This window comes from Cololabis saira, chromosome 7, assembly GCF_033807715.1.
Source record: "Cololabis saira isolate AMF1-May2022 chromosome 7, fColSai1.1, whole genome shotgun sequence".
Classification (NCBI taxonomy): Eukaryota; Metazoa; Chordata; class Actinopteri; order Beloniformes; family Belonidae; genus Cololabis; species Cololabis saira.
Window position 1 is genome coordinate 11,612,291 of NC_084593.1, and position 26,240 is coordinate 11,638,530.

Consider the following 26,240-nt stretch of genomic DNA (forward strand, 5'->3'; position numbering starts at 1 on the left):
GCATGCCCTAGCAATTCGGACATCATTATGCCAGTCTGATGGTGTGTGTTTTGTTCTGTCTAGTTTTTATCATTTCCGTATTTGTCTTACTCTGCCCCACTACTACTTTTTGTTTTGTTTTATGTTTTTTTTTTTTTTTTTTAACTTACTGGGGTATTATGTCTGTTTAGTGTGTCCTGCTGAGTTTTGTTCTCCCAGTAATATGTTCAATTTTGGGGAGGAAAAAAAAAAAAAAAAGTGGTTCTATAAAAGTGCTGAACAGAAATACTTGTAATGCTGTCAGAACCTCAATAAAGAGAAGTTTAAAAAAGAAAACAAGTCAAGTGCAAAATATAAATAAAAGTATTTACACTAAATGATACAAATGTTGTATTATTTGACCAATTTTAAAGTTTTTCGACATTTTCCTCCTGAAATCCACCTTGAAATCATACCCCCTGTTGGGAACAGGATAATCCTGTTTTTTTGGATCAAAGTTATCCAAATCCTACTGGAAAGTTTTGAACAACACAAACTGAAGGTTTGATCCAGATTAAAACTAGGATTGGATTACGTGATCTAATCCGATTTCAGAATCCTTCTTTCCCTTTTGAACAACCCATTTTCAAACTTTGATCCAATTCGATAACCAAAATCCGATCAGATTACCTTTGAACAACTGGCCCCTAAATTTAGAATAAATAATCCTGACTCCATAAATAAAGAGCTGTCATTAGCTAAACTGGGTGCCAATCACAGACCACGCCCCCATTTACTCATAACTGCATGGTTTATGTAAAAAAATAAAAACCACCCGCAGGTCTGGGTCTGGACCCTGGTGGTCCAGGAGAAGTGTGATTGACATGGGGTGGGCGTGTTTCTCGGCCTGTTGGTTCTGCACAAAAATCTAATGATGAGTTTTCAGTTCATTCTTTCTTATTGTTTTGCCACATGGAAAGGCTTACGCAGTGTGTCAGACACCCAGCTGTCCTTTAAATAATCCAAAGAGCGTTGTGATTCACTCATGCTTAGACTTTATTCTAAAAATAACTAACTTTAAATAAAGATGCAATTAGAGTCCTTGAGTTTTAACAGTGGTTGTCAGAGGGTCCCATTCCCCTGCTGATCCTGAAGCTGCGTTCAATGACGGTTGCTGTACATGCCTTTCCCGTCACACGTCACACTTAAGATTTTGCTAATAAACAACAAAAATAGTACATAAACTTAAATGCGGCTCCTACAATTATATAAGTGTAGACACGTGACTTCCCAAAAGTTGTCAAATATTCCTTCAACTGACACTTAACTGATATAAATATATTTAAAAAAAATAATAAAAAAGGATGAATAAGAGCAGAAACTAAACCAACTTTTTGGGAATTAAAAAGGAATGTGACTGTCTGTGTTGGCCGGCAGCTATTTTATTTTAGTTTTTTGTTTACTTTGTTGTTTTTCTTAATTTATGTTCTTTGTAAATTGATTTCTTGGGAAAAAGGGGCAGATTAAATAAGATTCTTCTTCTTTCTGCTCCCTTTCATTCAAAATTTAGGAACGTTTGTCCATCCATCCATCCATCCATTTTCCGCCGCTTATCCGGAACCGGGTCGCAGTCTCAGCAGAGAGGCTCAGACTTCCTTCACCCCAGACACTTCCTCCATCTCTTCCTCCAGCTCTTCCGAGGGGAGTCCGAGGCGTTCCCAGGCCAGCCGAGAGACAAAGTCTCTCCAGCGTGTCCTGGGTCTTCCCCGGGGTCTCCTCCCGGAGGGACATGCCTGGAACACCTCCCTAGAGAGGCTTCCAGGAGGATCCAGTACAGATGCCCAAGCCACCTCAGCTGACTCCTCTCAATGTGGAGTAGTAGCACCTCGACTCCGAGCTTCTCCCAGGTGACCGAACTCCTCACCCTATCTCTAAGGGACCGTCCAGTCGGGTACTCCGCACTGCTGTTCGCCCCGTAGGCACAAACAACAGTGAAAGACCTTTTCCCGACCCGAAGGCGCAGGGAAGCGACCCTCACGTTCACCGGGGTGAACTCCAACACATGGCGACTGAGCTGGGGGGCTATAACCAAGCCCACACCAGCCCGCCGCCTCTCACCCTGGGCAACTCCAGAGTAGTGGAGGGTCCAGCCCCTTTCAAGGAGCTGGGTTCCAGAGCCCAAGCTATGTGTGGAGGTGAGCCCGACTATCTCTAGCCGGTATCGCTTAACCTCACGCACAAGCTCCGGCTCCTTCCCCCGCAGCGAGGTGACATTCCATGTCCCCACTGCGAGGGTTTTGGTCCAGGGATTGGGTCGTCGAGTCCCCGCCACGACTGCTACCCAGTCCACATGGCACCAGCCTCTCACAGTCCTTCCTGCAGGTGGTGGGCCTACAGGAAAGCGGGCCCACGTCGCCGTTTCGGGCTGAGCCCGGCCGGGTCCCACGGGCAAAGACCCGGTCACCAGACGCTCGCCTACGAGCCCCAACCCCAGGCCTGGCTCCAGGGAGGGGCCCCGGTGACGCCGATCCGGGCGACATAACGTTCCCTAACGTTCTTTTCTTTGCCATGTTTGGTTGTGAACAGCTCTTAGTCTGGCCCGTCACCCAGGACCTGTTTGCCATGGGAGACCCTACCAGGGGCATAAGTGCCCCACACAACATAGCTCCTAGGATCACTCGGGCACACAAACCCCTCCACCACAGTAAGGTGGCACGGAACGTTTGTGTTTATGTTAAATTGTTTGTTATTTTATTTTATCAATGAATGAAATAAAGAATAAATAAATAAAGAAAGAAAAAAGAAAAGGGGGGAAGGAGGGAGGGAAGGAAGGAGGGAAGGAGGGAAGGAGGGAAGGAGGGAGGGAGGAAGGAGGAAAGGGGGGAAAGAGGGAGGGAAGGAAGGAAGAAGGGACGGAGGGAAGGGGGGAAGGAAGGAGGGAGGGAAGGAAGGAGGGAAGGAAGAAAGGGAAGGAGGGAGGGAGGGAAAAAAGGGAAGGAGGGACGGAAGGAAGGAGGGAAGGAGGGAAGGGAGGAAGGAGGGAGGGAAGGAGGGAAGGAAGGATGGAGGGAAGGAGGAAGGGAGGGAGGGAAGGAAGGAGGGAGGGAAGGAAGGATGGAGGGAGGGAAGGATGGAGGGAAGGAAGGAAGGATGGAGGGAGGGAAGGAAGGAAGGAAGGAGGGAAGGAGGGAGGGAAGGAGGGAAGGGGGAAGGAAGGAAGGAGGGAGGGAAGGAAGGAGGGAAGAAGGGAAGGGGGGAAGGAGGGAGGGAAGGAGGGAAGGAAGGAAGGAGGGAAGGAGGGAAGGAAGGAGGGAGGGAAGGAGGGAGGGAAGGAAGGAGGGAAGGAGGAAAGGAAGAAGGGAAGGGGGGAAGGAGGGAGGGAAGGAAGGAGGGAATGAGGGAGGGAAGGAAGGATGGAGGGAGGGAAGGATGGAGGGAAGGAAGGAAGGATGGAGGGAGGGAAGGAAGGAAGGAAGGAGGGAAGGAGGGAGGGAAGGAGGGAAGGGGGAAGGAAGGAAGGAGGGAGGGAAGGAAGGAGGGAAGAAGGGAAGGGGGGAAGGAGGGAGGGAAGGAGGGAAGGAAGGAAGGAGGGAAGGAGGGAAGGAAGGAGGGAGGGAAGGAGGGAGGGAAGGAAGGAGGGAAGGAGGAAAGGAAGAAGGGAAGGGGGGAAGGAGGGAGGGAAGGAAGGAGGGAATGAGGGAGGGAAGGAAGGAGGGAAGGAGGGGAGGAAGGAGGGAAGGAGGGAAGGAGAGAAGGAAGGAGGGAAGGAGATGAAGCCGCGCCAGCAGCAGGAGGAGGAGGAAGAGGAGGAGGAAGAGGAGGAGTAAAGCCGTGCCGGAGACTCCGACGCGGAAGAAGAATCACGCTGTAAAGGAAGCAGAAGCACCGAAGCCCCTCCGGCCCTCCGGCGGACGGCACTTGTTGACTCCCGCCCGCTCCAGCAGCTCCTCCGCCGGCGGCTCCCCGGCCTCCTCCCGCCCGGCTCTGCGCGTCCTCCCCCCGGCTCCGGGCCGGCTGCTGCCCCCCCTGGAAGAACCGGGACCGGTCCGTACCAGAGCCGCCAGACAGACGGGTTTTTATTCATCCTACATCGTTGATTCCTCCGGATCTCCGGGAGCTCCGGGAGCTCCGGGGAGCTCCGGGAGAGCCACGCCGGCTCTTGCGCCCTCTCCGCCGGGCAGCACCGCTGGCTGCGGCCGCTGGATGACTCCCCACCGGGGGACACCGTGAGGACGTCATACCCCCCCACCACAACCGATCAGGCTCCAGTCCAGCAGTCTTTACCGGGCTTTTTCTCTGGATTCCTGGATATTTCTCCTCCGCGGGGACCAGCGGGGAAACCTCGGGGGTCGTAGCCGAACACAGCGCCTCCTCGCCGGGCTGCGGCCGCTGAGATGTCGCTCCTCTGGAGCTGGAGCAGCTAGAGATCCGGGTCCAGCCCACCAGGCCGGTGCTGCTGGTGGGGGTTAGGACGTACAGAGCATGTAGGGTTGCCAACTCCCTAAAAAAATAAATAAGGGACACCATAACCTGATTGCCTTCACCTTTCCTGGCGTGGGGAATTTTTTTGTCCCTTTTTTTTGTGAGTGGAACGATTTTTTTTTCCACTATTTGACTCGAACCTGAATTGAATTAGATGCATATTTTTGAATGGAAAACAAATTATTATCCAGCAATTCAATTTAATCCAAATAACAACATTAACTGAATAAAATTAGCATCTTTTTTAAACAGAAACCTGTCCTGCTTAACTTAAAATTGTGTAAATTAATATAAAACAATAAAAAGAAAGCATAACATCCATTCTGTAACATGCACATTTTTAGTGCAATAGCAAAAGTGCAAACAGAAAGTCTGTAGAAAACTGTAGTAAACATATTTGTGCCTCCAAGGCCATGACTGTAGGCTACAGTTGTAGTAAAACAGAACAAAATGCCATTTTCCATTGGCATTTTATGACTATTTTCTGACTCTCACAGTAAAACGGGACAAAGTGCGTCCCTTTTCAGCTCAATACGGGACGTGCTTTAGTTTATAAATACGGGACGATTCCGTTTTTCAAGGGAGCATGGCTGAGTCGGACCCCGGGACAGCGAGCCCCGTGTCGGGGAAGAAGCGGGCGCAGCAGTCGCCCCGGTGCCGGTACCGGAGCTCCGCGCCGGGGCACCGCTTCAGGAGGGTGACCCTCACCAAGCCCACATTCTGCCACGGCTGCAGCGACTTCGTCTGGGGCCTCATCGGCTTCCTGTGTGAAGGTAAGCAGCGATGCACAAGCAGCTGATCGATCAGCCTGTGATCGATCAGCCTGATCACAACAACAACAACAAGGGAAGGAGGGAGGGAAGGAATGAATGAGGGAGGGAGGGAAGGAGGGAAGAAAGAGGGAAGGAGAGAGGGAGGGAAGGAAGGACGGAAGGAGAGAGGGAAGGAAGGGAAGGAAGGAGGGAAGAAAGAGGGAAGGAGAGAGGGAGGGAAGGAAGGGAAGGAAGGAGGGAAGGAAGGAGAGAGGGAAGGAAGGAAGAAAGAGGGAAGGAGAGAGGGAGGGAAGGAAGGATGGAAGGAGAGAGGGAAGGAAGGAAGGAGAGAGGGAAGGAGGGAAGGAAGGAACAAAGGAAGGAAGGAGGGAGGGAAGGAAGGAGCAAAGGAAGGAGGGAAGGAAGGAAGGAGGGAGGGAAGGAGGGAGGGAAAAAGGAAGGGAGGGAAGGAAAGAGCAAAGGAAGGAGGGAAGGAAGTAGGGAAGGAGAGAGGGAAGGAAGGAGGGAGGGAAGGAAGGAAGGAGGGAAGGAGGGAGGGAGGGAGGGAAGGAAGGAGGGAAGGAAGGAAGGAGGGAGGGAGGGAAGGAGAGAAGGGAGGGAAGGAAGGAAGGAGCAAGCAAAGGAAGGAGGGAAGGAAGGAGGGAAGGAGCAAGGGAAGGAAGGAAGGAAGGAAGGAAGGAAGGAAGGAAGGAAGGAAGGAAGGAAGGAAGGAAGGAAGGAAGGAAGGAAGGAAGGAAGGAAGGAAGGAAGGAAGGAAGGAAGGAGCAAAGGAAGGAAGGAGGGAACAACAACAACACTTGCGGGTTTCTCTGACCCGGATCTGAGTCCAAATGAACCCGAACACGCCGCATCCGCTTCACCTCTCTCTTTATTTCATTCTTTCTTTTGATTTACTGCAGTTTTCTTTCATATTCAACTCTTTTTCTCAGTTTTCTTTCCTTTTTATGTTTTGTGTTTGTCCCCCTTTCATTCCCCTTGTCATCCCCCCTTTCTTTTCCTCCCATCCCCTCTGTTCTCACCCCTTTTTCCATTTCTTTATTTCCACGTCTCTTTCATGCCCGTGTGATGTTTCCTCTTCCTCATCCTCTTCCTCCTCCTCTTCCTCCTCCTCTCCTCTGGATCAACAGGCGGACCTCAGTCTGCCCGGTAACACATTGTTAGTCCGCGCGGAGTTGCCAGGTCCAGATTTCACTTCCCCTGGTTGGCATGGCAACAGGAGACTGGCAGGGATGGAGGGAGCTGGAGGCTTGTCCACCTTCATCCTCCTCATCCTCAGCAGCCGGACGGATTACGCAACATTTGTCCTTTAAACTGTGACGTCACCGGTGCCACCGCGTTATTGATCTTTTAAAGGTTTTAAAGGTCTCACTGATCACCAGCACCTGTACGTAACATACCGCCAACAGGGAACGACATGTTTATTAAAACCTCCAAACGAGGACGCCTTTCGACCTCTGAACCGTTATTCATCTACGGCTGGTACAACCTCACAGACCTGGGTTACCATGGTAACCGCCGTCAACCTTGCAACACGGATACACTTAAACATCACCGTGTAACCAGAACCCCCAAGTTAACCCGGTTAGCAGATGGACCATCGCCATGGAAACATGGATGTTACTAACCGAGGAGTACCGCAGGGCTCTGAGTGAGGACCTCTGCAGGTCTGGACCTGGACCCTAGTGGTCTGTAGAGGACCTGCAGGTCTGGATCTGGACCCTGGTGGTCTGTAGAGGACCTGCAGGTCTGGATCTGGACCCTGGTGGTCCGTAGGGGACTCGACCCTGAAGCTGGAAGTTTGGCGTTGGGACTGACCTGGTTCTAGTTCTGGTCCTGGTTCAGGTTTCTGCCTCTCGGTGTGGTTGACTCCTGTTCTGAACGTGTTCCGGTTTGATTTCTTCGTGGGTCTCGGGTCTCGCTAGTCCGTTATCAGTTTTCTGTCTTGTTGAGACGGTCTCTGGGTGGTTCTGGTCTCCTGACGTCATGTGACCTTCAGCAGGTCAGAAGGGGGCGGGGCCGACCCGTCACTCAACCGGGTTCTGATGCTGCTCATCAGCGACGAGGTGAAACCTCTGGAAGGGTCTGGTGTGGACCAGGTGGATCATGAAAGAGGGAAGGACATCAGCAGGGGTCTTAGAGGAGTCCACCAGCATCCTGCTCGGTGTGACGGGAGGCGTCGCCGTGGCAACGCGGCGGCCAGGACTCTCTGGGGCCGGTTGAGTCAGTGACTACGTTTACATGCAGTCAAAATTCGGGTTATTGCTAATATTCCGGTTACTGAAACATTCGGAATATTCCGTTTCCATGCGTGAGCAAACAGGGTTATCCCTGTATACATGGTAATTAATCATTTGGGATATCTGGATCAAACCAGTGACGCGCAGAGAACGTCATGACGCAATTAGCGTCATTTCCGCTTCTTCTTCCTGTATCCAAATTCAAAACAAATCCTGCTTCGCGCAACTTTTCGCTCACCTTCTTGTAAATCTGGCTATCCCCGTACTTTTTACCGTCTACAAATGCAGAAATGTTCATATCCTTCATTACATTTATGAAGGGATTAGTCTCCTCCTCACTCCAAAAGTGAGGCGTGGTCTTCCTGGACTCAAAAGACCAGGATTCCTTGTGAACAGAGCATGCGCAGAAAACAAATTCATGTTCCGTTTCATGGGGATATTCCGTTTGGCGTTTACATGGCGTATACATTTACACAAAAACCGGAATATGAGCAAATTCGGGTTATTCAAAGGGGTTATTGGTGTTTACATGGCCGTGCAAATTCGGGTTATTGCCAATATTCGGGTTTTAAAAGGGTTATTGAGTGCATGGAAACGCAGTCAGTAGCTCGGAGGACACGCCCCCGCCGGGCGCCGCGGCAACGGTTCGAGTCCCCGGACAGGAAAAACCTGCCTGGTCTGCTGAGGAGAGTCTGGAAGCAGCTGCGGGTTCAAGCAGAACCAGCCCTGCTGGGTCGGGGCTGGTTCTGGTTCTCAACTCGTTCAACTAGGAACCAGCTGAGAACCGGTTTGTTTTTCCACTGCTCGGGTACTAAGAGGAGCCACGTCAGTTACGTTGCTTTGCTTGCATGAAAGTTTCAGCAACAACTAGTGATGCACTGAAATGAAAATTTGTGGCCGAAACCAAAAATAATAATAAACACTTGGCCGAATATCGAATAATACCGAACAATGGTTCTTTGCAGTTTTTCATTTATTTTGCCAATTTTTTCACCATTGCATAAATCAAATAAATGTGCAGTGAAATACCTGCCAGTCACAATTTGTCTTACTGTACTCATTGTATTTTTTCTCATAATCTTTTTTCATTTTCTCCTGTTCAAATCCAGTTAATCGGGTCACGGTGGGTCAGGGCTGATCTCCGCCATGTGTGGTGTGGTGATGTGTAGTGTACATATGTATGTGGATATGTAATGTGCTCGTATATATGTATGTACATGTATGGATATATGTGTAGGTACGTATGTACGTACGTAAGTAGTTAGGTATGCATGTAAATATGCATATGTTTTTTGTTGTCGTTAGCTATTATTCAGTTGTTGTATTCATTTATATTTATATGTAAGAAGGGGGGGCATTCATAAGCCGAGGCTTCAGCCCTGCCCCTTTGGTCGTGACCTAAGTGTACATGCTTGGTGGTGACCAATAAATCTTTTCATTCATTCATTCATTCATCCGCCAATTTGAAGCCTTGTATAATAATTGTATCTGGGTTATTTTCTTGGAGGATCTCGTCAAACATATCAGACAGTGAGGGTTCTCCACCGCATCGGTAGTACAGTTCCTTTTCTCTGCTCTCTCCCCGATCTCCTGCGCGGTGCGTCCCGTTACCGTCTCCATCACCAAGCGGTTTCCCAAATCCAACTCAGCCTGGATCATTTCTCGTGTCCTCTGCTTTTTCCCACATCCAAGTAATGATCTGACATGCTGCATTTAACACCGCACGCCCTTCACTCCACGCTGTTCGCTGTTTGATTGCATCATCTAAACTCGCCGTTATTAATTGTTAGTTTTTTTCCCCACTTATTCCACCCAACACCGAAAGTGTTTTTTTGCTATTTTTGGCCGAACAATTTCGGTTACCGAACATTCGGTGCATCACTAGCAACAACCAGGTATCTGCTCTAATAGGACTTGGTCCATGTAGCTCCTCCGTGGACACATCTCTAAAAGACAGGTTGTCTCCTCCTCAGACCCATGATGCTTTGCTGCATCCAGATTCATTCTTATTTATCTATTTATATCTACCCGGTAGATCTTTGTCATTCTTTGGGTTGATAATGGCTTTCCCAGCTACTGCTATTGAAAACGAAACTTAGGCTCAGTAGATGTTTTGTCATCATTCTACGCTCAACTACACATTTCACTGCAGTGGCGCCACCAGGGGGTGGCCACGGCCCCCCCTACAAATTTGCTGGACACCCCACTTGCCACCCCTACAGAAGAGTATTAGGGCCAGGCAGGAGAAAAATAAAAATAATATTTTAGAGGAGGACGATTTTTTTATGCATTTCGACAAAAAAGTCAAAATGTCGAGAAAAAAGTCGAAATGTCGAGGAAAAAAGTCGAAATGTCGAGATTAATGTTGAAGTACAATTTCGAGAAAAAAGTTGAAATCTTGAGAAAAAAGTCAAAATGTCGAAATTAATGTTGAAGTACTATTTCGTGAATAAAGTTGAAATGTTGAGGAAAAAGGCGAAATTTTGACTTTATTCTTGAAACTGTACTTCAACATTAATCTCGACATTTCAACTTTTTTCTCGAAGTGCACAATAAAAAAAAAAAATCAATATATAAAATATCAAATATTTTTTCTCCTGCATGGCCCTAATACTCTTCCGTAATAAACACATCAGCATACACAGCAAACATACAAGCATATCAGTAGGCGTTTTTTAAGTATTTCTGAGCCTGTATACTACAACAGTATAATAAAATCCTGTAATGGTGGCTTTTAGTTTTGGTCTCTACCACAAGAATTTAAGTGGCCCCATCTGGCCCCCCCTAGGAAACATTTTTGGAGGCGCCCCTGGTGGACTGGACTCTGGACTGGTCTCTGGACTGGTCTCTGACTGGTTCCAAAGTCCTGCTAGAGCTGCCAGCCCCTCGTTTCCTCGGGGGGTCGTCAAATTCCCATCAAGCCCCTCCACGCCGCCTCCTGATTACCCAGCATGCCTCAGTGGTGCCTGACTGTCCTCTCCTGTGTCTCCTCTTCAGTGTGTAACTTCATGTGTCACGAGAAATGCCTGAAGACGCTGAAGACGGTCTGCTCCTGCATGACCCCGTCCCTGGTCCAGGTGAGTCCCCAACAGGGGAGTCTGCAGGACTCCTGCAGGACCCCGTCTCTGGTCCAGGTGACTCACCTGTTCTCAGCTGCACCTGAGTGAAGCTCCACATCTGACCTGAGATTAGTTTAACTACCGATTTGATCTTTTATTAGGGTCCGAGCACTTACAGTGCAAAGGTCCTATTGTATCTGTAGGAAATGTTGTCGTTCTCGTTTTTTTTTTTTTTTTCGTTCTTCCGACGAAATGAGGGCCTTTTTGCCCCCCTAAACGTGCCCCAAAAGTCACCAAATTTTGCATGCAAGCCAGGCCTGGCGAAAAATTTGATATTTAATGGTTTGCATTAATGGGCGTGGCCTACTGGCTCAACAGCACCCCCTAGAAAACTTCGTGCCTCAAGCCCCACAATACGGTTTGACGTACATGCACGAAAATCAGTACACACTTGTATCATGTCGCATTTTAAAGAAAAGTCTCTTGGCGGCCATTTTGAATTAATCGTGTAATTTTGGCGCAATTTATGCCATGTCTTCGGCCTTTTCTTCGCCCGAACCGTAACGTGCACCCAGGTGTGTTATACATTAAAATGTGCATCTCGATCCTGCGACGATGGGCATTACTTTTCTCAATCAAAAGCGTTACCGTGGCGACGATAGAATCAGTCCATATTTGATAGTTTCTACTTTCTGCCATAACTTTTGAATGGTTTGACATAAATAGTCGTGGGTGGTGTCATCGGACTCGGTATTGAGTCCTTGATCTTTATTGGTGAAAATTGCACCCGTTCATCGCTGCTTGCAGCTTTAATTTTCTTTATTTCTGTTTGTTTAAACTTTAAATCATGCTTTTTATTTCTACTCTGATGTTTTAATGTCCTTGTAAAGCACGTGGTTCTTGGTCCAGTACTGAGGTCCAAGAGGTCAAGAGGTGGAACAAAAAGTAGCACGTTATAAACTTGACCCAGATGACCAGGAGCATGTTATTATCTCTGTTAACACGTTATTAATGTGTTATTAACATGTTATCTCTGTTAATGTGTTATGTGTGTTAATATGTTATTAACATGTTATTAAGATAAGATAATCCTTTATTTCTCCCTCAATGGGGAAACTCACTTTGTTGGCAGCAGTACACTTAACACACACATGCAGGGGAGGGTAAAAAAAAGTAAAAAATATATATAAGTGATGGCGCTCTCCAGCCCAGGACAGAGCTAGTACTACTACTACAGAACAGGACAGAGCTGGCTTTCTTCACCATCTTGTCCTGGTTCCTCTCTGCTGCTGTGATGCTGCTGCTCCAGCAGAACAGACCGTAAAAAAGGTAAAAGTACCAGTAGTACCAGCTGTAGTACCAGTTATAGTACCAGTAGTACCAGTTGTAGTAGGTAGGATGTGTGTGAGGTAGACAGACAGATATTGCACATGTGGTTATTGCACATCCGTCCATAGTAACGTGAGAGTCCGGTGTTTGCTCCGTTAGCCAGGTCTCCGTGAGCAGCATCATGCTACATTCCCGGTATTCCCTTTGGTGCCGTGCTAGCGGCGTTAGCTCATCCATCTTGTTTCCGATGGATCTCACATTCCCGGTGATGATGGTGGGGAGTGTCGGATGGAAGCGCTTCTTCTTTTTCCGGCACATAACCCCCGAGCGTTGTCCTCTTTTCCTCCTCATCAGCTCGGGGGGAATGTCGGGCTTGTAGCCGGTTAGCTTCCCTTGGCTACAGCCAAGAGGGCTAACAGCTGCTCACGGTTGTAAACAATGGAGCGTTTACTTCCTGTTTCGGTGGTTGGTGGGGTAATGAACCAGGTGAAAAATAGTAAAAAATAATAGGACCAGCCTCACAGTTGTTGCAAACATGATGCCACCCGGTAGAAAAACACGTTTTCATAGAAAACAGGACTGAAAAAAAAAACAATAGATAAGACGAGTCGACGGAGCTGCTGCAACGAGTCGCCAGTAGCGCGGCGCCATCTTGACGTGATGTTATGTGTGTTAACATGTTATTGACATGTAATTAACATATTATCTTGGTTGACATATTATTAACGTGTTATGTGTATTAACATGTTAACGTGTTATTAACATGTAATTAATGTGTTATGTGTGTTAACATGTTGTTAACGTGTAATTAATGTTATGTGTGCTAACATGTTATTAACGTGTAATTATTGTTGTGTTAACATGTTATTAACATGTTATCTTTGTTGACATGTTATTAACGTGTTATGTGTATTAACATGTTAATGTGTTATTAACATGTAATTCATGTGTTGTGTGTTAACATGTTATTAACATGCTATTAACATGTTATCTTTGTTGACATGTTGACATGTTATGTGTATTAACATGTTAACGTGTTATTAACATGTAATTAATGTGTTATGTGTGTTAACATGTTATTAACGTGTAATTAATGTTATGTGTGCTAACATGTTATTAACGTGTAATTATTGTTATGTGTTAACATGTTATTAACATGCTATTAACATGTTATCTTTGTTGACATGTTGACATGTTATGTGTATTAACATGTTGTTAACGTGTTGTTAACGTGTTGTTAACATGTAATTAATGTGTTGTGTGTTAACATGTTATTAACATGCTATTAACATGTTATCTTTGTTGACATGTTGACATGTTATGTGTATTAACATGTTGTTAACGTGTTGTTAACATGTAATTAATGTGTGTTACCGTATTGTTGTCGTGTTATTGTGACCGTGAACCCGTGTCTGCTGCCCCCTGCAGGTGCCGGTGTCTCACTGCTTCGGTCCCGCCGGCCACAAGAAGCGTTTCTGCTGCGTCTGCAGGAAACAGACGGAGGGAAGTTCGGCGCTGCGCTGCGAAGGTGCGTCACGTTTAACTCGTCAGACTGTAGCTTCGGGTCCAGCTGGGGAGTCAGGTCCAGTAGGTCTAATGTGTGTGTGTGTGTGTGTGTGTGTGTGTGTGTGTGTGTGTGTGTGTGTGTGTGTGTGTGTGTGTGTGTGTGTGTGTGTGTGTGTGTGTGTGTGTCTTCCAGTGTGTGAGCTCCACGTTCACGCCGACTGCGCCCCCTTCACCTGTGCCGACTGCCGGGTCTGTCACCAGGACGGGGTTCTGGACCAGGTGAGTGATGAGGACCCAACTCCCATGATGCACCTCCAGCAGCGGGAACCCTGCTAGACCAGAGGTTTTCAACTGGTTTTGTCCCAGGGACGACCATTATAACCAAGAAGCAACTTGGGGACCACTGCTTTTGGGGATGTTTGTTTTATTTTGCACCTTGCTTTTAAATAAGAGTATGGGCCTATATAGGCTATTTATTTGCATCAGTGTATATTTTTATTTTTCACCTTTTGCTATAAAAAAAAACAAACAATCAATGAAAAATGAACAATAGGAAGCCAAGAGGGCTTATAATATTCCAAAGTTCACTCGCACTCATTTGACATAATTTGGATGGGTAAATTATTCACAAGAATCAATAGTAAATGGAAAATAAATTGAGTCTAAAGAATAAATATATATTTTTTAAATTATTATTGTTTCCCATTTACAATTTCACGGACCACCTGCAATACCGCCACGGACCACCAGAGGGCTGCGGACCACCGGTTGACAATCCCTGTGCTAGACGGTTCTGGAGGAGTTCTGGTCCGTTCTGGTTTCCATCGTTGGTTCAGGTTTACATGGGTCTCTGAAGGTCCACTGCAGCATCTGGACCAGGTTCAGGTCTGAAAACAGTTTCGGATCTGGACCAGGTTCGGGTCTATAAAGTTTTGATCAAGAACATCAAGATTCCCCCGAAGAGTCTCGAACCGTAACCACGTAGACCAAAACTTGTCTAGTGGTCTGTAGAGGACCTGCAGGTCTGGATCTGGACCCTAGTGGTCTGTAGAGGACCTGCAGGTCTGGATCTGGACCCTAGTGGTCTGTAGAGGACCTGCAGGTCTGGATCTGGACTCTAGTGGTCAGTAGAGGACCTGCAGGTCTGGATCTGGACTCTAGTGGTCAGTAGAGGACCTGCAGGTCTGGATCTGGACCCTAGTGGTCTGTAGAGGACCTGCAGGTCTGGATCTGGACTCTAGTGGTCAGTAGAGGACCTGCAGGTCTGGAGGTTTTTCCCCCCAGGAGTACCACAAGGCTCTGTATGAGGACTTCTACATGCTGTTGATTAAACCAAATATCAGTTTATATGCAGACGACACTCTAAACTCTAGTGGTCTGTAGAGGACCTGCAGGTCTGGATCAGACCCTGGTGGGTTCTTATGTCTAACGTGGTCTTGTCCCCCCAGGACCGGGTCCAGGACCAGGCCCAGCACCACTGGCGGGAGGGGAACCTGCCGGCGGCGGCGCGGTGCCAGGTCTGCCGCCGCTCCTGCGGCTCCTCCGAGGTTCTGGCGGGGAGCAGGTGCGAGTGGTGCGGCATCACGGTGAGAACCAGACCCGCCCCCCTTCACCCCCTTCACGTAGCGGTCCAGGAGCCGGTCTGACCCGGTTCTGACCCGGTTCTCCTCCGCAGAGCCACGCGGCGTGCCGCGCCGCCGTGCCCCCAGAGTGCACCCTGGGACGTCTGCGCGGCCTGCTGCTGCCCCCCCGCTGCGTCCGGCTGCAGGCCAGGAACTTCAGCAGGAGGCACCTGTACCGGGTCCCGGAGACCCCTGAGCAGGGTACGTGCACACACACACGCACGCACGCACGCACGCACACACACACACACACACACACACACACACACACACCTGGACGGAGGTCTGAGGTCTTCTGGGTCGTGGATTCTCAGACCTGCGTGTATAAAAATCAATCATAAAAACCCAGAAACCGGTTTAAACCGTCTGAAGACCAGAAGGAGACGAAGTTCCTGGAAAGGTTCTGGTCAGGAACTTGAAGGTTCCTGGAAGTTACTTAGTCACTAACCAGGAACCAGGAACTAACTTTCCCTCCGTGTGTCACTCAGATCACTCCGACGACGGTGATCTGTCTGCTGCTGCGTCTAAAGACGGTCAACCGTCGACTCCAGAGACAGGTGAGTCCATAGGCCGCGGTAACCTGTCTGAGGGGTGGTTACCCTGGTTACCTGGGTAACAGGTGGTTACCCTGGTTACCCGGGTAATAGGTACTTACCCTGGTTACCCGGGTAACAGGTGGTTACCCGGGTTACTGAACGTTACTGAACGTGTTTGAATGTTTGGTGGTGGTCGGAGGGGCCGTTTGGCGTGATCTGGCAGCCACGCTTCTGTCAGTCTGCCACAGGGCAGCTGTGGCTACAAACGTAGCTACCAACACTGGAGAGAATGTGTATGAATGAATAATGGTCTCTGTAAAGCGCTCTGGGTGCCTTGAAGGGCGCTATATAAATCCAAGTCATTATTATTATTATTATTACCTGAGTAACAGGTAGTTACCCTGTTAACCTGTCCTACGGGTGGTTACCCTGGTAACCAGTGTACCAGATAGTTACCCTGGTTACCAAGGTAACTGGTAGTTATGCTGGTAGTTACTGGTCTGGTTAATTGTGTCCAGTTAGTCGCATGACGTCTAAACTCCTGGAAGGTTCTGGAATTGTTAAAGTAGTTTCCAGTCGTTGCTGGATCAGTAAATAACCAAAGCAATAGCTAGCATAAAACTGGCTAGCAGTGGACTAGCTAGTAAAGATTAGCTAGACTTAAAGTCATGAGCTAGTTAGCATCATGGCTAGCATGTTCAGTTGTCAATGATTTGGTTTAATACGTTAAGTTGTGACACTACGATAACTTATGTTTTTAGCTAATTAGCAAATAATATGTCTGGTTGAGTGGGTAGATAGCTGCTACGTTAGCATAGCTATCTCTTTATTCGTTAAACTTTGATACCGCAGATTGAAATAAATACTAGAAATTATCGACTTACGAAACCAAACTTTACAAAGTTAAGTTGGGAGTTTTGGCTTCATTCCAACTTGGCTACGTTGCTGTAATTAAAAAACAAACAAACCACAGTAGTTAGATAGCCCATAGTTTAACCTAAATACCGCAGATTTGAGCGGTTGAAATCGCAGGGATCAACGGCTCCGGACGGACCAGGGATTCAAGCTCGGAGCAAGTTTCCGACTTTCACTTCCTTCTTCTCTCCGATTCAGGAAAACAGTTTCTGAAGGTGTTTGATGGCGACGATGCGCTGAAGCGCAGCGCCTCCCGCCTGGTGTCCGTCTGTAGAGCCACGAGGAACGAAGACGTGGTGGTGAGATCCCGTTGCTTAACGTTGATTCTGATCAAATCCGGCTGAAGTGAAGAAACCTGCGCGCCTCAAGCAGGTAATCGTTTACCCAGAAGCCCCTCTGAGTGCAGTACCTGTACCGTCCTGCAGGAGGCAGCGCTGAGGGCCTTCTACCTACCCGACGACCCGCAGGACTTCGAGCTGCACGACGGCGGCGGCCTGCAGCGTCTCCACGACGACGACGTCCTCAACCGCAACGGCGGCGGTTCCCTGAAGGACGGTGGCGACGCCTGGATCCTGACGGCCCGACCGCAGGACGCCGCCGTCATCCAGGTGTTCGCCGGCTGGTCCAGGTGAGACGCCGTAAATGTTGTTGTGTTTAACGACGTTAAAAAACACGTTTACGTCAGAGCGTCAGTACTACTAATACTGCTACTACTGTTACTACTGTTACTACTATTACTACTACCACTACTACTGCTACTACTACTACTGCTACTACTATTACTACTGCAACTACTGCTGCTACTTCTGCTTCTATTGCTACTACTGCCACTACTGCTACTACTACTACTGCTACTACTATTACTACTGCTACTACTACTACTGCTACTACTATTACTCCTGCTACTACTGCTGCTACTACTGCTACTACTATTGCTACTACTAATATTGCTACTATTGCTACTACTACTACTGCTACTACTATTACTACTGCTACTACTATTACTACTGCTACTACTGCTACTATTGCTACTACTGCCACTACTGCTACTACTACTACTGCTACTACTATTACTACTGCTACTACTACTACTGCTACTACTATTACTCCTGCTACTACTGCTGCTACTACTGCTACTATTGCTACTACTGCCACTACTGCTACTACTACTACTGCTACTACTATTACTACTGCTACTACTGCTGCTACTACTGCTACTATTGCTACTACTGCCACTACTGCTACTACTACTACTGCTACTACTATTACTACTGCTACTACTACTACTGCTACTACTATTACTCCTGCTACTACTACTGCTGCTACTACTGCTACTACTATTGCTACTACTAATATTGCTACTATTGCTACTACTAATACTGCTACTACTGCTGCTGCTACTACTGCTACTACTATTGCTACTACTACTATTGCTACTATTGCTACTACTGCTACTACTATTGCTACTACTACTATTGCTACTACTACTACTACTACTACTACTCCTGCTACTACTATTACTACTGCCACTACTGCTACTACTACTACTGCTACTACTATTACTACTGCTACTACTGCTGCTACTTCTGCTTCTATTGCTACTACTGCCACTACTGCTACTACTACTACTGCTACTACTATTACTACTGCTACTACTACTACTGCTACTACTATTACTCCTGCTACTACTGCTGCTACTACTGCTACTACTATTGCTACTACTAATATTGCTACTATTGCTACTACTACTACTGCTACTACTATTACTACTGCTACTACTATTACTACTGCTACTACTGCTACTATTGCTACTACTGCCACTACTGCTACTACTACTACTGCTACTACTATTACTACTGCTACTACTACTACTGCTACTACTATTACTCCTGCTACTACTGCTGCTACTACTGCTACTATTGCTACTACTGCCACTACTGCTACTACTACTACTGCTACTACTATTACTACTGCTACTACTGCTGCTACTACTGCTACTATTGCTACTACTGCCACTACTGCTACTACTACTACTGCTACTACTATTACTACTGCTACTACTACTACTGCTACTACTATTACTCCTGCTACTACTGCTGCTACTACTGCTACTACTATTGCTACTACTAATATTGCTACTATTGCTACTACTAATACTGCTACTACTGCTGCTGCTACTACTGCTACTACTATTGCTACTACTACTATTGCTACTATTGCTACTACTGCTACTACTATTGCTACTACTACTATTGCTACTACTACTACTACTACTACTACTCCTGCTACTACTATTACTACTGCCACTACTGCTACTACTACTACTGCTACTATTGCTACTACTGCCACTACTGCTACTACTACTACTGCTACTACTATTACTACTGCTACTACTACTACTGCTACTACTATTACTCCTGCTACTACTGCTGCTACTACTGCTACTATTGCTACTACTGCCACTACTGCTACTACTACTACTGCTACTACTATTACTACTGCTACTACTACTACTGCTACTACTATTACTCCTGCTACTACTGCTGCTACTACTGCTACTACTATTGCTACTACTAATATTGCTACTATTGCTACTACTAATACTGCTACTACTGCTGCTGCTACTACTGCTACTACTATTGCTACTACTACTATTGCTACTATTGCTACTACTGCTACTACTATTGCTACTACTACTATTGCTACTACTACTACTACTACTACTACTCCTGCTACTACTATTACTACTGCTACTACTACTACCACAGTCGTTTAGCAGACACTTTTATCCAAAGCGACATCTGAAAGAACACAAACACCATGGAGCCTTGCTCAGGGGAGTGTCCATTACTGTGGTTCACTCTCCCACTCCTCGTCCTTAAAACATTTTAAAACACTTTGTATGTAGTATTTTAACTATTTAATTTAATTGAATCTGTTTGCACTATTTTTATTGTATTTGATTTTATTTTTATTAATTTTATGTCGGACAAGAGGGAAACTACGGAAGAGTATCAGGGCCATGTAGGAGAAAAAATATTTGAGAGGAGAAGATTTTTTTTTATTGTGCAATTCGAATTTCAAGAATAAAGTCGAAATTACACCTTTTTTCTCAACATTTCGACTTTTTTCTCGACATTTCGACTTTTTTCTCAAAGTGCATAATGAAAAAAAAATCTTCCTCCTCTAAAATATTATTAAATATTAATTATTATTAAATATTAAATATATTTATTTTTCTCCTGCCTGGCCCTAATTCTCTTCCGTAGGAAACATACTTTCGATTTCTTGTATTTTTTGGTGTGGAAAATTGACAATAAAGAGGACTTAGACTTGTTTGAAAATGTGGATCCCTTAAATGGACGACTGATCGTTGTTGTTTTTCAGGTCGTGCTCCTCCTTCGCTTCGGTCTCCGTCTCGGAGAAGAGCACAGCGGCGTCGGTCCTCAGCGAGGTCCTGGCTCTGCTGGACAGACAGGTAGGTGGGGACGCTCTCAGGAGGTCCTCATGCGGAGCCTTGTGGTGCTCCGGTTAGCCCCGCCCACCACGTCTTCACCAGGCTGCTGCTGTGTTTCAGGGTGAAGACGCCTCCAACTTCAGCCTCCAGGAGGTCAACATGAGCAGCAAGCAAGGTGAGCCCACCACCACGATGAACGGGCGACGCGAGGAACCAGCTCCTCGCCGGCGTCTCACATATCTCTGGTTTCTGTCCCGCAGTTCAAAGACAGATGCTGAGTCCTCGGGAGAACGTTCTGGAGAAACTGCGGGGGATCAGGAAGGTGAGAGGACTAAAGTTGCACGTCAAGGAAAATGATGACTAAATATCGTCATCAACGAACGTTTATCACCTGGTCATGTGACGATAACGATAATTAAATATATAATGTAATATTTTAGAGGAATAAAAACCTACGGAAGAGCATTAGGGCCAGGCAGAAGAAAAATAAAAATAATATTTTAGAGAAATATTTTTTTTTCATTATGCACTTCGAGAAAAAAGTTGAAATGTCGAGAAAAAAATCGAAATGTCGAGAAAAAAGTCAAAATGTCGAGAATAATGTTGAAGTACAATTTCGAGAAAAAAGTCGAAATGTCGGGAAAAAAGTCGAAATGTTGAGAAAAAAGTCAAAATTTTGTGAATAAAGTTGAAATGTTGAGAAAAAAGGCGAAATTTCAATTTTTTTCTCGAAGTGCACAATAAAAAAAAATCTTCCCCTCTCAAATATTTTTTCTCCTGCATGGCCCTAATACTCACTCACTCACTCACTCATCTTCTCCCGCTTTATCCGTTACCGGGTCGCGGGGGCAGCAGCCTCAGCAGGGATGCCCAGACTTCCCTCACCCCAGACACTTCCTCCAGCTCTTCCGGGGGGAGTCCGAGGCGTTCCCAGGCCAGCCGAGAGACATAGTCTCTCCAGCGTGTCCTGGGTCTTCCCCGGGGTCTCCTCCCGGTGGGACATGCCTGGAACACCTCCGTAGGGAGGAGGGACATGCCTGGAACACCTCCCTAGGGAGGCGTCCAGGAGGATCCGGTACAGATGCCCAAGCCACCTCAGCTGACTCCTCTCAATGTGGAGGAGCAGCGGCTCGACTCCGAGCTCCTCCCGGGTGACCGAACTCCTCACCCTATCTCTAAGGGAGCGTCCAGCCACCCTGCGGAGGAAACTCATCTCTAAGGGAGGAAACTCATCTCTAAGGGAGGAAACTCATCTCTAAGGGAGCGTCCAGCCACCCTGTGGAGGAAACTCATCTCGGCCGCTTGTATCCGCGATCTTGTCCTTTCGGTCACTACCCAAAGTTCATGACCATAGGTGAGGGTAGGGGCGTAGATTGACCGGTAAATCGAGAGCTTCGCCTTTCGACTCAGCTCCCTCTTTACCACGACGGTCCAGTACACCGACCGCATAACTGCGGACGCTGCACCGATCCGCCTGTCAATCTCACGCTCCATTGTTCCCTCACTCGTGAACAAGATCCCGACATACTTAAACTCCTGCACCTGAGGCAGGACTTCTCCACCCACCCGGAGAAGGCATGCCACCCTTTTCCGGTCGAGAACCATGGCCTCGGTCTTGGAGGTGCTGATTCTCATCCCTGCCGCGTCGCACTCGGCCGCAAACCGCCCCAGCACATGCTGGAGGTCCCGGTCTGATGAAGCCAACAGGACAACATCATCTGCAAAAAGCAGAGATGAAATCCTGAGGTTCCCAAACCGGATCCCCTCCGGCCCCTGGCTGCGCCTAGAAATCCTGTCCATAAAAATTATGAACAGGACCGGTGACAAAGGGCAGCCCTGCCGGAGTCCAACATGCACCAGGAACATGTCTGATCTACTGCCGGCAATGCGAACCAGACTCCTGCTTCGATCATACAGAGACCGGACAGCCCTTAGTAGAGGGCCCCGGACTCCATACTCACTCAGCACCCCCCACAGAATGGCACGAGGGACACGGTCAAATGCCTTCTCCAGATCCACAAAGCACATGTAGACTGGTTGGGCAAATTCCCATGAACCCTCGAGCACCCTGCGGAGGGTATAGAGCTGGTCCAGTGTTCCACGACCGGGACGAAAACCGCATTGTTCCTCCTGAATCCGAGGTTCGACTATCGGCCGTAATCTCCTCTCCAGTACCCTGGCGTAGACTTTCCCGGGGAGGCTGAGAAGTGTGATCCCCCTGTAGTTGGAACACTAATACTAGTGTTGTGCCCTAATACTCTTCCGTAAAAACCAGACTACAATGTAGATTACAAAATAAAAACTCTGCTAAAATGTGTCTTCATTTTTGTTGACCAAAACCAGACGAAATTAAATGCCAAACATCCTTAACATCCATGTTTTCAGTAGTTCCTCTGGTTTAGTTCTGCTGGGTGACGTCACGTCCTCAATCCCAGTCGCTGCAGCGGGGAATCAGATCCAGAAGATGCAGCTGCAGAGTTAGAGGCTGATGCCGTTAAAGCAGAGCTCTAGGTTCACGTAGATTAAAAACAAAGTTACATAGAGAAACGCAGGGATCTGCTCTGGGGCTGGAGAAGAAGAAGAACCATCTTTGGATAGACTTTCCTACATAGACGTGGAAAAGAAAACCCAATGTGTCGTTGGAAAACAAAAAGATGGGGAGAAATGAAGAAAAATACTTTTCTGTATCTGGAATGAATATATTCTTGAGTCTATAAGGTAACAATAATATAATAATAAGATAACCTTGTTTGAATTGTAAAATGAGTTTGGCTAAATACAATCTTTGACTAAAACTAGACTAAAATGGTCCTGGACAATTCTGACTAAAATAAGACTAACATGCTCAGACTTTTAGTCGACTGAAACTTGACACAACTAAAAGGAGAATGAACGTGACTAAAACTAATAAAAACTAAAATGATAGCTTGACCCAAAGACTAGACTAAAACTAAAATTGAAACAGGTTGACAGAAACAACAGTACAGAGGACCGATGCAGTGCCCAGCGGTGCGCTGATTCTTGATGATTCAGCTCTTTAAAAACCATTTCAAACCTGTTCCGCTGGATTAAAAACGGCGTTGATTCATGACGTCGTGTCCCTGTTGTTGTTTCAGCTGTCGCTGCGGCAGATGAACCAGACCCGGTTCTACGTGGTGGAGAACAGGAACCGGACGGTGCAGGTGAACCTGCTGATCGGAGGACTGCCCCCCCTGCTGACCAAAGACGAGTACGTCCAGCTGATCCAGGAGCACCTGGCCATCAAGGGTGAGTCTCTGGACAGATGCATGATGGGTACGTTCGTAGAAGCTGCAGATGTAGAACAGAACATCTCTGGGAACTCAGAACCAGCCAGGAGTCTCCAGGGTTCAAGATGCTAACGGTTCTCAGGAGCTAAGAACAGTCTGAGGACTAAAGAAGTTTAATCCCTCATTTATTCTTCTGTCCAGCAGCTACCGACTCTGGCGTGGCTGCAGTGTAGGTTCTGCAGCCCCGTAGCTCGCAGCACTGGCTTTACTTTGGTTTACTTCCTTTGGTCCACTTCCCTTTGGTCCACTTCCTTTGGTTTATTTCCTTTGGTCCGCTTTCCTTTGGTTTATTTCCTTTGGTCCGCTTCCTTTGGTTTACTTCTTTTGGTCCGCTTTTCTTTGGTCCACTTTCCTTTGGTTTACTTCCTTTGGTCCACTTTCCTTTGTTTTACTTCCTTTGGTCCGCTTCCTTTGGTCCGCTTTCCTTTGGTCCGCTTTCCTTTGGTCGCTTTCCTTTGGTCTACTTTACTTTGGTCTACTTTACTTTGGTCCGTTTTCCTTGATTTACTTCCGTTGGTCCACTTCCTTTGGTCCACTTTCCTTTGGTCCGCTTCCTTTGGTCCACTTCCTTTGGTCCATTTTTCTCTAGTCCACTTTCCTTTGGTCCGCTTCCTTTGGTCCGTTTTTCTTTGGTCCACTTTCCTTTGGTCCACTTCCTTTGGTCCGTTTTTCTTTAGTCCACTTTCCTTTGGTCCGCTTCCTTTGGTCCGCTTCCTTTGGTCCGCTTCCTTTGGTCCACTTTCCTTTGGTCCACTTCCTTTGGTCCACTTCCTTTGGTCCGTTTTTCTTTAGTCCGCTTCCTTTGGTCCGCTTCCTTTGGTCCGCTTCCTTTGGCCCACTTTCCTTTGGTCCACTTCCTTTGGTCCACTTCCTTTGGTCCGTTTTTCTTTGGTCCACTTTCCTTTGGTCCACTTCCTTTGGTCCGTTTTTCTTTAGTCCACTTCCTTTGGTCCACTTTCCTTTGGTCCACATTCCTTTGGTCCACTTTCAGGGCGTTCCACTAAGACACAGACTAGCCAGCCATATTAAATAAGTAGCCAGCCGGGGGCGGGGGTGGGGGTTGTTGGTGGTCACGCCGTTGCCACGATCATATACACTGGTCTTAAATGTAATAATAATAATAACATATTCATATTTATTTTCATTTATTGAAATAGTAAAAACATAAAATAAAAACAAAAACAAAACAAAAAATATAGTCAACTGAGGAGTCAAGTTCAACATTATTAAACAAAGTCCAGAATGCTACCAGTGGTACCCACCGAAAAAACTAGGGATGCACCGAAATGAAAATTTGAGGCTGAAACTGAAGCCGAATAAAATTTAAAGACTTGGCAAAATACAGAGTACCGAATAGCCTATCGAATGCGGTTGTTCAGTTTTTCATTTATTTTGCAATTTTTTTTCCCAATTGTATAGATTAAATTGCAATGACATTATTAACAACAAAAACAGTAAACTAATATGCTGTCAAGCAGCTGGCGATGCTGTTGCTTAAATTGACCAAATGTGGCTCTCTAACATCACAGTTTGTGTACTGTGCGTGACTCTGACGATGTCACATTCCTGGTTAGTAATTAAGGAGTTAAAACTCACTCGCCACTTACGGGACGGGAGTAGCCAGCAGGCGAACTTATTGCTCCACCAGAAACAGCAGTAGGAGCATTTATTACATTTATTAACTGTAGTACCGCTATTATGAGAGGTTATTTCTCACAGTATTAGCCTAAAGGGACTTACTCACTGCCGCAACGTGTTGCCTCCAGTCATTTCAATGAGAAGGCGGCGGCAATTGCAAAACACCGCATTGCATATTCAGCGCTGCACAGATGCTCCCAAATGGAAATGATTATTGATTTCTGAATGAATGGATAGATACGTCGCTTATTTTTGGCATATTTTTTTCTTTTCTGGCCTGGCGCCATGCCAAGCCTGTACAATTGTAGGAAACACTGTATTAGCCTAAGTGTACTTGCGTAATAGGCAGGCTATATTAATGTCTCAGACATTTTCTCTATTATTATCACCATCAATATCTACTCTATATATTATTATCATATCATTATTATTATTACAACAACCTATTGCATCTTCTTTTATTCATTAGTGTAACTAATGAAGTGTATGAAAATACACTCTCACGTGTCGCAGGTGGTGCTAATTGAACGCTTGAAGAGAAGACTGGATTACCGGTAGAACGTTTTGGGCTAAACGATGCGATGCGGTTAGGCTTAGGGGGGGTGTCCACGGTCTGCAGGGACCTGGAACATCGGCGGTGAAAAACCTGCTGCAGAAATGTTGTGCTTTTGTTTTCCTCCTAAGTCATTAAACATCCGCCAGGGTTCCGTCACAAGGAAGTTAAAACCTTTTCTATGTTACTAACTACGGAATGTCTGAGAACCAGGAAATGTAAGATTAAAGATTAAAGTATGTGAAGCTGCTTGATGCTTGTCAGCATGAAGGAAATCAGCCATCCTTTGGTCCACTTCCTTTGGTCCACTTCCTTTGGTCCACTTTCGTTTGGTCCGCTTTCCTTTGGTCCACTTTCCTTTGGTCAGCTTTCCTTTGGTCCATTTCCTTTGGTCTGCTTCCTTTGGTTCGCTTCCTTTGGTCCACTTCCTTTGGTCTGCTTTCGTTTGGTCCGCTTCCTTTGGTCCACTTTCCTTTGGTCCGCTTTCTTTGGTCCACTTTCCTTTGGTCCGTTTCCTTTGGTCCACTTTCCTTTGGTCCACTTTCCTTGGTCCACTTCCTTTGGTCCACTTTCCTTTGGTCCACTTCCTTTGGTCCGTTTTCCTTTAGTCCGCTTCCTTTGGTCCACTTTCCTTTGGTCCGCTTTCCTTTGGTCCGCTTTCCTTTGGTCCGCTTTCCTTTGGTCCACTTCCTTTGGTCCGCTTTCCTTTGGTTTACTTCCTTTGGTACGCTTCCTTTGGTCCACTTTCCTTTGGTCCGCTTCCTTTGGTCCACTTTCCTTTGGTCCACTTTCCTTTGGTCCACTTCCTTTGGTCCGTTTTCTTTAGTCCACTTTCCTTTGGTCCGCTTCCTTTGGTCCACTTTCCTT

At 46.8% G+C, this 26,240-nt stretch overlaps 1 protein-coding gene across 1 annotated transcript in view; it reads left to right on the forward strand.

The window, feature by feature from the left end:
* The first annotated feature begins 4,777 nt into the window (after nucleotides 1-4,777).
* Nucleotides 4,778-26,240, forward strand: part of LOC133446758 (diacylglycerol kinase theta-like) — a 33,770-nt gene continuing 12,307 nt past the window's right edge. The window contains exons 1-13 of the mRNA XM_061724830.1: nucleotides 4,778-5,213; nucleotides 10,448-10,527; nucleotides 13,267-13,366; nucleotides 13,538-13,623; nucleotides 14,793-14,930; nucleotides 15,020-15,167; nucleotides 15,455-15,523; nucleotides 16,616-16,726; nucleotides 16,850-17,045; nucleotides 19,805-19,895; nucleotides 19,995-20,049; nucleotides 20,135-20,196; nucleotides 22,991-23,141. Coding sequence (XP_061580814.1) covers nucleotides 5,027-5,213; nucleotides 10,448-10,527; nucleotides 13,267-13,366; nucleotides 13,538-13,623; nucleotides 14,793-14,930; nucleotides 15,020-15,167; nucleotides 15,455-15,523; nucleotides 16,616-16,726; nucleotides 16,850-17,045; nucleotides 19,805-19,895; nucleotides 19,995-20,049; nucleotides 20,135-20,196; nucleotides 22,991-23,141 — 1,474 coding nt within the window. The 5' untranslated portion in view covers nucleotides 4,778-5,026. The remainder of the gene's footprint in view (nucleotides 5,214-10,447; nucleotides 10,528-13,266; nucleotides 13,367-13,537; nucleotides 13,624-14,792; nucleotides 14,931-15,019; nucleotides 15,168-15,454; nucleotides 15,524-16,615; nucleotides 16,727-16,849; nucleotides 17,046-19,804; nucleotides 19,896-19,994; nucleotides 20,050-20,134; nucleotides 20,197-22,990; nucleotides 23,142-26,240) is intronic.